Source organism: Mauremys mutica, chromosome 11 (genome assembly GCF_020497125.1).
Source record: "Mauremys mutica isolate MM-2020 ecotype Southern chromosome 11, ASM2049712v1, whole genome shotgun sequence".
Taxonomy (NCBI): domain Eukaryota; kingdom Metazoa; phylum Chordata; order Testudines; family Geoemydidae; genus Mauremys; species Mauremys mutica.
The window spans coordinates 34768286-34781491 of record NC_059082.1 but is presented as its reverse complement, the minus strand read 5'-3'; the positions used below and the strand labels follow the sequence as shown (position 1 = coordinate 34781491).

At 46.3% G+C, this 13206-nt stretch overlaps 1 protein-coding gene across 4 annotated transcripts in view; it reads right to left on the bottom strand.

The window, feature by feature from the left end:
* The window catches only part of LOC123344580 (maestro heat-like repeat-containing protein family member 1), an 80615-nt gene extending 70950 nt beyond the window's left edge, over nucleotides 1–9665 (bottom strand). For 2 of the 4 annotated variants that reach the window (XM_044980946.1, XM_044980947.1), the window contains exons 1-7: nucleotides 6193–6318; nucleotides 5603–5677; nucleotides 3197–3268; nucleotides 1759–1812; nucleotides 1554–1628; nucleotides 1067–1174; nucleotides 172–260 (exon numbers count right to left, since the gene is read on the bottom strand). In XM_044980946.1, the coding sequence (XP_044836881.1) occupies nucleotides 172–260; nucleotides 1067–1174; nucleotides 1554–1628; nucleotides 1759–1812; nucleotides 3197–3268; nucleotides 5603–5677; nucleotides 6193–6307 (588 nt within the window). In that variant the 5' untranslated portion in view covers nucleotides 6308–6318. The other 2 variants (XM_044980950.1, XM_044980952.1) reach the window with 2 other exon arrangements.
* Nucleotides 9666–13206: the final 3541 nt, after the last annotated feature.

Below are 13206 nucleotides of genomic sequence, written 5' to 3'. Positions count from 1 at the left end.
GGGACAAGCGGACGGGGAAAGGGGATCAGAGCCTTAGAGGGTCAGTGTGTTGTGGAGAAGGCAGTAGGAGCGGGAGTCCAGGCTGAGTTGGTGATGGAGGGAACCTTGTACCGTCTGTGCTATGGGCACTTCCCCAGTGTGCTGTGGATTTCCCGTTCTCTCCTCACTCACTCTGGTCTTCCTTGGCCTTTCCTCCTCCTCCTCCTTGTTGATTGGGGTGAGCTGTCCCCTGGGTGACGAATAGGCCTTTTGCTTGGTGCCTAAAATGAACAGAAGGAAACTAAGTTTGCTCTTAAGCAAAGTAAGCAGTCATGGGATTAGAGGGAAGGTCCTCTCATGGACTGTAGCTGGTTAGAAGACAGGAAACAAAGGGTAAGAGTCTATTTTCAGTTTTCACAATGAGGTAAAAAGATGTGTACTGGGGCCTTTGCTGTTCAGGAGTAAAATGGTGAGGTGTCAAAATCTGTGGATGATCCAAAATTACACACCATAGTTAAGTCCCAGGCAGATTGCAAAGAGTTCCAAAGAGATCTCACTAAACTGGGTGACTGGGCAACAAAATGGCAGATGAAATTCAGTGTCGATGAGTGCAAAGTAACGCACGTTGGAAAACATAGAAAATGACGGGGTCTAAATTAGCTGTTACCACTCAAGAACGAGATCTTGGAGTCATTGTGGATAGTTCTCCGTAAACATCCACTCAATGTGCAGCGGCAGTCAAAAGAACTAGCAAAATGTTAGGAATCATTCTGAGGGGCCACCGGGGAGCTGAGCTGGTAGAGGGAGCTGCCTGGTGGGTCAGTTCCCCCTTTACTGGCACCCAGGCTGCCCGGTGGTGATTCCAGTGCTGCCCTATGGCAGCAGGGCTTTAGCCCAGCGTGGGGTGGCACGGAGGCTGGCGTGTAAGGTGGAGCACAGGGCAGTGGCTTATGTGCATGTGCAGAGCAGGGCACAGAGCCTGGGTGGAGTCTCTTCTTGCTCTCTCAGCCCTGGGGTTTTGCTGTCTCTGTGGCTGCTTTCCCCTCCCCACTTTATTCCTGGCACTCAGTACTAGGCATGGGCCTACCTGGATCATGAGGCTCAGCACAGAAAGTGCTGGAGTGGCTGCCTGCTCCTGCAGCCAGGGTTTGTGGCGCCAGGTCTTGTTTTTGGGCCACCTTCTGCTCCTCTGTGTCTGTGGATACAGGCAGACGGTGGGTTAATTTCCCGCAATCATGGTCACTGATAGAATGCCCTGGTGGCGACAGGGACATACAGCTGTGAGGGAACTGTCTGCACCTTATGGAACCCCTGACGAGAGATTTCCACCAATCACTGCCCAGACAGTGTCATGTTACTTAACACTGAGATCGGGCATTTCCCCTTCTAGTTCCTTTACAAACTTTACCCACACCTTCCGGACCCCAGTGAAGGTTGTGAGTCTTGTTAGCCCCATTATGAAGCTAGGGAAACTGAGGCACTGAATGATCCTGTGTGCACTGGGATGGAACTTTCTGATGGGACAGCAATAGAAATGTGGTGATTTGTCACAGAGAAATGCTGTTGACTCCTACCTGGGACAGAAGAGTCAGTGGGGCCTGGCTGGCTGGAGTCCAGATTTGTCCTGTCCGTTTGGAAAGGTGTCCATCCTGTAATTCAGAAGGGCAGTGATGGGGTGAGGTGTCATGTGACTGGTTCTATGTCAGGGTAATACGAATCAGGGGGAACTGGGGTAAATCTGTATCATGGGGGACGCTCCTGGGCAGAATTCCTACTCACCAATAGTGTGAGTAAGTCTTCGGTAGAGACGGTCCAAAAGCCCCATATTGACTCCTAAGACAAGAACCAATGTAAACAGATCACAGGAGTTTCTTTTCTACTGCACAGACCTCAGAACATTCACTAGGGTGACCAGACAGCAAATGTGAAAAATCGGGATGGGGTGGAGGGTAATAGGAGCCTATACAAGAAAAAGACCCCAAAATCGGGACTGTCCCTATAAAATCGGGACATCTGGTCACCCTAACATTCACACCTCACTCTTGGGAGGTCAAGCTAGCACTCTGGTGCCCGGTGCTCTGCACTGCCATGTGGAATGAGACCCAGGCTCAATTCTTTGTGCTGGTCTGTGGCTCCCAAGATGGCTGGAATTGCTCCAGGTGGGAGGAACCTCCATTGACATGAGGAGGCTCTCTGCTTGACTAGGGACTTTGAAGGGGATTCCATTGGGTTCCCCTCAGCCACAAGGATGTAACTCATGAGCTGGAGAACCCTAAGGAAATAGAGACATTGCAAGGCTCGGCTGGAGGTAGATGCACAGAGCTGCAGCACTGAAATGTGGGATCCCCCTTCTTTGGGGATAAAACCTTTGTGGTACCTCTCCTCTTCCTTGGGATTCAGCAAGGCGGCTCTATCACCTAGAACATTTGGTTCCATGAGGTATTTGAGCTTATGAGGTGTGTTCTGACCAAGAAGTTACCTATTCTGGCCCACCTCACTGCACAGCCCCCAAACTAGCAGTGCTTGAGACAGCATCTGATCATGACTCACAAAGCCATTTCTAATATACATATGAAAAATGTGGACATCTCAGTCATGAAAAATGCACTGGCATCTGTTTCCAGGAATGGAATGTGTGTGGCTCAGTAGCACCCACAGTTCCAGCCACAGCCGCGGTCGCTTGACACACAGTCAACCAGTTACAGATCACAATGATCGTTTGCACAAGTAGTCACTGCAACTGCTTGGATAATTGCTGCAACCGTGCACATGAGTTAATAAGCAGTTGTGGGCATCCTTCTGAATTCTGAGCCTAATGAGACATTTACTCTCATAATAACAGTTGTGATTCTCTAATATAGCACCCCATCTTAATATACCATTGTTCACCCAGAAAGATCCCATGGGAATTATACTGTTTGCACAAGCTAGAACTAAACATTATGTTAGTTTGTGTCATTATATAATACCTGCATCTGTCATTTTCACTCCATGCATCTGAAGAAGTGTTTTTTTACCCACGAAAGCTTATGCCTAAATAAATCTGTTAAGTCTTTAAGGTGCCACCAGACTCCTTGATGTTTTTGTGGATACAGACTAACATGGCTACCCCCTGATACTAAACGTTATGTTGAGTCTGTAAAAGACATTGCAGATGAACAGCAACTTTGGCCTCGGAAAGGAATTCTGGCTGTGGATCACGCCGCTTTCTGCCTACCTGGACCAGGAGTCTCTGTGTCAGGTGGGTTGCCATCTCTGGCTGACACTTCAGTCTCTTGCACTGCTGTGTCTGTCAATAGAAGAGAAGGGTTAAATTTCTCCATTAAAGGACTCTGGTTGAACGCCCAGGGGAATGATGTGAATGATAGTGCTAAAGGGAGGGGAGTTTTCGGTACCCAAAGCAGCAGGTTCCAGTCCTCTTGTGACACTTCAATGAACCTGATTTCACTGAGTAACAAATACAGTCACACCTGGGTCACCAAAGAACTTTCTCGGTTACAGAGAACACCTGTGTGACCCAGAAAGGAGCGATTCTCTAAACAGAGGCAAAACCACCCCAGTTCTCCTTCTCACTGTCACAGGTTGGTGCCAACAATCACAGCCCCCGACTCCCACACAGTGCGCGATGGGGTCTCGGCAAGGCAGCGGGTGGGGACTAGCTTGCAGCAAACACAGCTTGGAGGATTTAGAAATCTTGCATGTGCAGTGCCTGGGGAGGGGGAACTGCAGGGAGATGGAGAATCCAAGAGCCCTCCTCATTCAGGCAGTGCCAGGGCTGCCCAGGGGGGTGGGGGAAGTGGGGGACTTTGCACCCAGGCCCTGGGCCCAGCAGGGGCCCCCACGAGAGTTTTTCAGGACCCCTGGAGCGGGGTCCTTCACTCGCTCCAGGGGCCCAGGAAAACTCTCGCGGGGCCCGGGCCCCCGGAGCTTCTTCCGCTCCCGGTCTTTGCCCCCCACCACTGAATTACCGCCGAAGCGGGATCCGCCGCCAAAGTGCAGCCGGGTCTTCGGCGGTAATTTGGCAGCGGTGGGGGTCCTTCCGTTCCGGGACCTACCACCGAAGTGCCCCGAAGACCCACGGTGGGGATCCCCCGCCGCTGAATTACCACCGAAGACCCGGCTGCACTTCAGCAGCGGGTCCAGCTTCCGCGGTAATTCGGTGGCAGGGGGTCCCCACTGCAGGTCTTCCGGGCACTTCAGTGGGGGGTCCCAGAGCGGAAGAACCTCCCGCCACCAAATTACTGCCGAAGCGGGGCCCCTCCGCCGCGGAAGACCCCAGGCCCCCAGAATCCTCTGGGCGGGCCTGGGCAGTGCAGACCACAAGGCCTGTGGAAAAGTCGAATGCCAGGCACAAGCAGAACCTCATGGGGAGGAGGAGGCCGACCCACTGGAGGGAGTTGGCAAAGGGCAGGTATAGCCTATAGGTAGTGCTCTACCAAATTTACGGTCCATTCTGACCAATTTCATGGCCATAGGATTTGAAAATCAATTTCAGGTTTTCAGATGTTTACCTCTGAAATGTCACAATGTTGTAGTGGGGGTTCTGCCCCAAAAGGGAGTTGTGGAGGAGCCGCAAAACTGTTGTAGGGGGGTTGTGAGATTGCCACCCTCACTTCTGCACTGCCTTCCGAGCAACAGGTGTATGTACCTGGAGTGGGGTCTGATCTCCCCCATGAGGGTGGCTGTGCAGGGAAGTGCCAGTTCCCTCCCTCCCCAGCCCAGAGGGGACTAGCAGCTGGAGCCAGGGCCATGGTAGGAGCCTGCCCTTTCCCACCCCTCCAATAGCTAGATTTCATGGGGAAGGTCTGATTTCATGGTCCATGACTTTTTCGTGGCTGTGAATTTGGCCTCCCTATGGGATGGTTTAGGTTAAGACATAAGTAGAAAATAGGCTTAGGGCCTAAGTTAGCTCTAGCGTAGTAGAGTTTAGAAAACTGAAGTTGTTAGTGTGAGGAAAGTTAGCGATCAATTGGAGATCCTGTTATGGGAAAGTGAGAGTTAGCAAGCACATGGCCTGGGGTTATGCTACTGTTTGGCTATAACTGGCTTAAGCAGGGTTTTGAATGAGTGTTTTTGAGAACTGTGACTGTTTTATTAAAATGTTATGTATACTAATAGCGTGGGAAGGATATTGGTGCAGATGTTCATGTAAACCACATGTAATGAAAGAGTCAATAAGGAGGCGATGGAAATATAAGCAGTGTAAGGGGCAGCTGCACGTTCAATAGTCTGAGAATAGCTTCTACTGGGAGTTGTTTTATTAATTCGGTGAGCGCTCCAATTAACACCCCAAGGTACCGTTCTGTCCCAGGGTTCTAAGGCTGTACTTCACGCTGCTGTCAGTGCACTGATCCCGCATTGATCCACAGTACAACACTCAGTGATGACAGTGTAGGTGGTAACTGCACACCTGTTTGCTTAACTAATCATTTTATTTTTATCATTCATAGTGTCACCTAAATACATTTTCTGTAACCAACCTAGATGCTTGAACTTGGGTTTTGTTGCAGCCTTATCTGTAACAACTTACTATGAATTGGAAACATTTCAACCTCAAGGTTACAGAAGGTTACGCAGGGAAAGGGGTGAATCTGGGGAGTCTGTACCCCTGTTTCCTACTTACCTGAAGCAGCAGGCTCAGATAGGGAAGGGCTGCAACACCCAGTGGCTGCTGTAGCCTCGTTCCCCTGGTCTGTGGCTGTGGATAAGTGCAAAGGGGAGGGGGTCATTTCTCCTTTCCTGGTCACTGATAGAAACCGCAGGGGCTGAGGTAGACAATACAGCTGTGTGGAGAACTAATGACACTGCAGGGCACCTCTGGAGAGGGACTGCCACCAGTCACAGCCAAGAGCATTTATACTGCACACCCATCTCCAAGGCATTTGACAAACACCTCACCCCACAGGTAGGGAGCTGAGATAACATGGGCAGGGGCAATAGGGGGCGGGGGAAATTTGTGGAGAATCTACCCCAAATTCTTTCCTAACCAGCTGAATTCCATTAGAGACCAGAACTTCCCCAGCTCTGCTTGTCCCCGCTACTCTAGTTAAGAAGAGATCTCCCTCAGGAGACAAGGAGAGTGCAGACAAGGCCAGGATGGCAGTGCTGCATTGGGGTCCCATCAGAGAATTCCCTACCAGTCCAGAAGGGCTAGAAATGTCTGGGGGTTTAAATAAAGCTAAAATGCTCCAAGGAACCTTGGAAAAAACAAACCTTCTCCATCAGGAGACCCTGACTCCCCAAGCACACGGAGATTCCATGCAGATTCCCAGCAGTCCCCTGCAGGTAGCTCTGGAGAGGACAGCAATGGGGGGAGAGGAGGGTCCATTTCTGGGGAGAATTCCTACTCACCTCTAGACTGGACCAGCAGTCGGCGGAGGTAGCCATAAAGATCCATATCGGCTCCTAAGACAAGAACCAACATGAATGAGTCCCTGAGGCTTCCTTCCCATGACACAGACCCCACCATACTCACACATGCTTCTAGATGGGCCAAGGAGACCCAGACTTAGGTTTTTTGCTGCCTGCCTGGCTGGAGAGACAAGACCACTATGAGGTGGCGAGACCTCAACATTGATGTAAACAATTTATGAATAGCATTATTATAACTTATTTTTATAAGGTTAGGTCATTACAAACATGTTTGTGCCTTTACTGAACATTCAAATATACATTTATCACCAGGATGCTTGAAAATATGAGTAGCCCAGTTTTGGTTAGCTAGGTTATAAAATGTTCACGCTAATCAAAGACATTGCAGAAGGCTTCAGCTTTCTGCCATCCAGAAATGAGCAAATGTCCAGAAAATAACATCTCCTTAACCATAAACCTGTTTATGTCCCGCAAGAGTATCTGTACAAACTTTCAAAGGCAACTGTCCTCATTTTAATTTGCTTTAACTTTTCTACTATTTTCATTTTGTGCTCTGTTTAAAATATGTGTCGATTATTGGCATTTGTGCTTTGTACAAAATATTTCATAGAAGTTGAATTGCTATAACAAACCACTTGTAACTCTAAGGAACTTGGGTCAAGAATCAAAGCACCCAAAAGAGTGTTTTATCTATACCAGAGCACCCCCTCTTCTATAAACTGCCAGTTTAGTATAGATCTAATCCTTTAACTCAATAAAACACATGTTATAAAGAAAAATGTTGTAGGAAAGATTTGGCCCCGTAGAAGGTGAGGATGTTATTTATGTTGGATATTCCAAAATGAATTTAGGGCCCAGGCAAGGGCTAGGGAGGAATAGCTCAGTGGTTTGAGCTCTTAGCTTGCTAAACCTAGGGTTGTGAGGTCACTCCTTGAGGGGGCTATTTAGGGATCTGCAGCAAAAATCAAGACTTAGTCCTGCTAGTGAAAGCATAGGGCTAGACTCAATAACCTTTCAGGGTCCCTTCTAGTTCTATAAGATAAGTATATCGCCATATATGTTAGAACAATAAATCTAGGCCATAAAATGCACTCTACCAGCCCCTCTTTGCAACAAAACTCTCTGCTTGGGTCCTTCAAACTTTAGAGAAAAATGTGTGTAGTTGAGAAAAAGATTTGTAGAAAACTTTAGTTAATTTCTAAAATGTTGAAATGGCAAACTGTTTTGGAGGGCATGTTTGCAAAGTATTTTAACTGAATGAAAAGCATCTAATGTGGTTTTCTAATATCATTGCTACAGGTGGTAAAATGCATTATGTACTAACATGAAATCAAATGACCTTGCTCAGCTGATTACCACTATAAGAAGACATTTAAGTCTAGACTATTTATTATATTAATGGGGAATTAATTCATTACTAGCCGAGCTCCAGCCACTCCTCCCCCCAACTCCGAAAGATAAGAAGAATCATCTCTCCAACAATTGTTCTAAAGAATCAACAACTTCTTCAATCACTATTTAAGCTAAAGACTTGCTAAGAATGATTTGATTTTAAAAGACTGCTTCAAGAACTAAAAACCTTCTCATAAAGAACAGGCATGTTTGGACTTTTGAAAAACAGAATTTCATTTCCTGCTGGACCCAAATGAAACTGAAGAAATATCTCAGAAAATGAACTGAATAAGAAGAATGAAAAGACTAAATTTGAAGCTGTTCTGAGAACCTCCCCCACATAAAGAAAGGAAATAGAACTGTCAAGAAAGACTTACAGCCCTAACACATATACCCATTAACAAACTACCTACGCATAAGATGAAGAGGCTCCATGAATGTACAGAGCCAAGGAAAGGGCGAGAGAGGTGTGTTTTTCTAAAATTGCACGGGAATAGGGAAGAGGAGAGTATAAAAACTCTAAGTGAGCTCCCTGCACACGCTCTGCTACCCTGCTCAAACGCAACTCGTCCTCTCCCTCTCTACAAGCAAGCTGACACAGACAGAAGAGAGAAGCCTCGGGAAGAAACCAGCCCAAGGCAACCTCCCCAAAACTTCAGCATGTGTTGGTAAGAGAAGTTAACTATAACCCTGTCAAGGGATTAGAGCTGTAAACTTTTGTAACTGTTTTGCTGTGATATGGAAATACTGTTGTAATTTAAGATGTTAACAGTTTCTCCTGTGAACCACTAAATGGTTCGACCATATGCATTTGGGAAATAGACAAGGGCCGAACATTGGGAAACGGAGAAATGATGGGATTTAACTGAATTTAAGATTCTAAATATTTTGTTCATTGGCCAGTCTCTAGACAGCTCCTTAAATGGTTTCTTCTAATTCAGTAATTTTACTACTTTCTTCTATTTCCGAGGATTTAGTTAAAATTGCTTACTTTGTCCATCTAGATAAACAGTCTAGTTATTAATAAGATCCGCCTGCTCTTAAAATTATTTTGCCCATCCATAAACAGTATGTCTGACTCACAACAATTTTGGGAAATAAGACCTTGGTTTCAACTTACCAAAAGAAAAGTGCCCCATCAAAGGCAGGGCTGCTCACAAAGGTGTCATCTGTTAAAAGCGCTCCAGAGAGAAGCACACAGATGAGACTGAACAGAAATCAGCCCTTTCTCATTTGTGTTCTGTCTTTTGTTGGTTTGTTTAGTGTTTTCTTTTCTTTAATAATCAAATAGCCATGGTTACTCACAGAGATTCTTTTGCTTGGCTTTAATCCTGGTGTCCCCTAAGGTATGCAAAAGCGCCCCTGGGACTAAACTAGTGGAGTCACCCCCTGAATGGTCAGAAAAAGAGATAGGAAGAGCTGGCCTAGCATTGCTTGTTTCTCTAAACTACATATTTTTACTAAGTTTTGGGATAAAATTACTTGACATCCAACACAATTTAAAATGACCCCTTTCCACCCCACACCGAGTTCACGGCAGCACGAACTAGTTTAAATCAGAGCGAGTCAAATCAATGATTTTCATTGTGATTTAAATCAGCAAGCAGAGGAAATCTTGATTTAAATCAGTGATTTTAACCTTGTTTTCCATTTTTGCTTTTTAGATATTTACCTAAAGAAAGGCTGATTGTCAGAGCTTGGTATAATTTCATTCTTCTCTTTCCTAACCCTGAGGATACGCTAGGAAAGGTCTCTCACTCCTGTGCTGGGATGGTCGAGCCACAGAAGAATGTTGATGTCTCACATATGATGACAATGAGGATGTGAATTCCTCTGCGAGTTCTATGTAAACAGGTGCTATATGCTCCAAAAATTGCTCCCAACTGTCTGAAAAGCAGAGCCCAGACAGCCGTGTGCTCCCTCCTCCAGCTCCCAGAGCACACTGAGCCACAGGCTGCCTCCCCCTTGGTGACACAGGGCCTACCCCCTTTGTGACACAGGGCCACTGCTGACATCACAGAGGCAAGGTGGGCTGGGGCTGTCTGGCTAGGGCCCTTGGGCTTTGCATCCCCCAGGCTGGATTAAGGGAGCATTGCTCTTGGCTTTTGTTGAGAATTTTAATCCAAGGGAGCCCCGGGGCCTCCCCATAAACCCTGTCTCTATAATGTGTCATGAGAAAAGGAGATTCAACCACAAGGTGCAAAATCATTCTGTGTCAGTCCACTCCAGTATCTTGCCTCTTGCAGCAGCAAAGGGGAAGGTGAAATCCCCACAATGCACCTGGCCAGCTTTGCTGTTCTCTGCCATATGGGTAAAAAATTCCTCCTCAGCCCTCAGTGACCATGGAATCCCTGAAGCATGAGATTGGACTGGGCGTCTGTCTCAGCGTGAGGCGCTCCAATTGCTAGTCCAGCCACAGCTGCATTGGTGCCCTGGGCCGAGAGAATAAAAGGGCTGAGAAGATTCTTTCCTAAGGATACACACAGACACTAAATCTCATTCCTAAAGGCTGCAATAAAAGGCAGTCAGAGCGCAGGACCCGTGGGTATTTCTTGAGTCCCAACAGCATGGTGGGGGCTGTACAAGACAGGGGAGGGCAGCAACTCTCTTGCTTGGTTGATTTCCCATTGTCCTGAGCAGGCTCTTGTTTAAGGAGGAACTTGAAGGAAGAGAGGGAAGTTTGGGGCAGGAGAAAGGGAGAATAATGGTTGAGAAGCAGCATGGCAGGGGGTTGGCAAGGGAGAGCCAGGGAAGGACACAAAGGGAATGGCTGGGAGAGTGGCGGGGGAATGAGCCCGGAGAGCTAGGTGGGGACAAAGTTTGCAATGACTCAACAAGGAGCTGAACATGGGTGCTGAATGGAGCTGAGCGAATCAGTGACTTTTCAGTTTGGGGGCCAGACAGAGAAATACAAATATATATATATATATATAGGTTTGGTTTGGCCTGAAACAATATTGTTTGGGTTTTTCATTTCAGGTTGTTTGTGGGTGTTTTTCAACCCCCACCCCTTTTTTCAAAGTTGCCTCAATTTCAAAATGAAAAGTGATCAACATTTTGCTGAGGAATAGTCCAAACAGACTGCTTGGACTTTTAAAACAAAACATTCCCTTTTTGTGAGTGGCTGAAAGGATTTGCTGAATTCGCACGTGGTTTGGGTGGCCCTGAGAGACGCATTTTTGGGGAATTTTCTAGCTCTAGCGTAGAACCTGTGAGGGAGGCAGGGGAGGGCTCATAATGGGCTGGTCTGACAGGTGAGATGATTTTACAGCGGGCTCTGAGAGGAGATATGGGGGGAGGACAGAGTTAATGGGATGGGTGATCAAGGCCTGGAGCAGGTGGGCTGGAGAGGATGAGGGGGATTGTAGAGACATGGTAAAGGAAGGACTGTTCAGGAAGGACAGGCAGGGCAGAAAAGGTGGGGGAGTTGCAGTGTATGTAAGAGAGCAGCATGACTGCTCAGAGCTCTGGTATGAAACTGTAGAAAAAGCTGAGTGTCTCTGGATTAAGTTTAGAAGCATGAGCAACAAGGGTGATGTTGTGGTGAGAGTCTGCCATAGCTGGCTAAGATGCTGGAGAAACAGGAGACCTGGGTTCTAGACTGAGCTCTGCTACTTAGTTACTATGTGACCTCAGGCAAGTTGCTTCCCCCAACCCTGTTGGTCTCTGTTTTACATTCTTCAAGGCGGGGACTATTTGGTTATGTGTCTGAATGGTGCCAAACACAGAGGGGTCCCAGATATAGTTGGGAACTCTGGGTGCTACTGAAATACAAGTTAATAATAATGTGCAATGGGTCTATTTCATAAGAGCCTTAGGACATATCTGCATTCATATATTTTTGGTGAGGTCTCTGCTGTAATGGTGTGCATAATGATGTCTTGGTAGCAAGAACCTCTTTAGTTCTGAGAATTTTATCACCTCTGCCCTCCTCCGTGAGGCCTCTGATGGGTTACAAACCTGGCATTAGTTTGAAAAGCTCTCATTTAAAGTCTTACAACGTGTTCTTCATTTTATAGACCATTCTGGTAACTCATCAATTTGTCTGAGACCTTCAACATGAGGCCCTTTTGCTCCCAGAACTCATAGTGGGCCTGTAGGAACTGCCTTTGAGGGGTGTTACAATGTAGTTCATGCTGCACCTTCTCTTCCTCTAGTGGATATTGAGGTGGAGGATTACTACCCAGCTTTCCTGGATATGGTGCTGAACCTGCTAGATGGCAACATGGATTCATCCCAGTATGAGGTCTCCCTGCGTGAGATGTTCACCATTCATGTCTACATCGCCTTTACCATGGACAAGGTGATCCAGAGCATTGTTAGACAGGTGACTTGCAGCATACTGCCAGGGGAAGGTTGCTGACCCCTAACTGTATTAAGCTGGCCACAAGAGGGAGTTCTGTGACTATAATATAAGTAATGTAGCTGTTTAGAGAGAGGCTGGGTGAGGTAACTTCTAAGCTGGTCCAATAACAGATATTACCTCACCCACCTTGTTTCTATAAGCAAACTGACAGTGGGCAAATAATTGACAATGACCAACATAAATGAATGCTGAAACATTGCTAAGTTTTAGAGGCTTCAAAGTGCTTTCTCTAATTCACAATAAACTTCATATCTATGTACACAAAAATCAAATAATTGATTCTCTTATGTTTCTTCAAATAAAAGCAGTGGTAGAAGGAAAGAAAACTGGCTAAATTTTTGGCCAGAAACTTGCACAGCTTTTAAATTAGTTTGTTATATGTAATGTTAGAGTTTGGGTTGAATTCAGTCATAAGGATAAGGTCTATGTATGACTGCAGCCCCATTTAAGTAGTTAACATAGGGTTTAAAATTTGCACCAAGGTGAGATTTACCCAGAAAAAGTTAAATGAACTATACTAATTGTTGTCATTTAAAATCTGCCTATCAGCAGTCTTGAGGCATGTATACAGTATGAGCAGTAAAAATATCCAATGTGTCAGCCAATCTACATTAGTTAACCAAACCACCACTCCTCCAATCCACCAAAACAAGCCTTTTAGAATAAATATACCTTTCCCATAAAGAAACCACTCCAGAGCCTGTCTGTGAGAGTGCCCAGCTCTGTGTGGTACCTTTAGGACAGCATCCTGGAATTCCCCTTACCTTCAGTGCTGCATGCAGTGATTCTCAGTGTTCTGATAAGAACAGATTTACAAATTTTATTAAGATGATTTCTACACTTGTCTATTGTCACCGCCATGGCTCTCACTGGTAAACAATAGCATCTAGGGAGAGGTTCAGGTAATGGCAAACCTCTTTGGGAGGCATAGTGCTGAAAAAGCCTCAGAGACAATTCCCGATGTGGCTTTCAGAATGGGGGAATGCAGAGTAAGTTAGCTATACCAGGGGTAGGCAACCTTTCAGAAGTGGTGTGCCGAGTCTTCATTTATTCACTCTAATTTAAGGTTTCGCATGCCAGTAATACATTTTAATGTT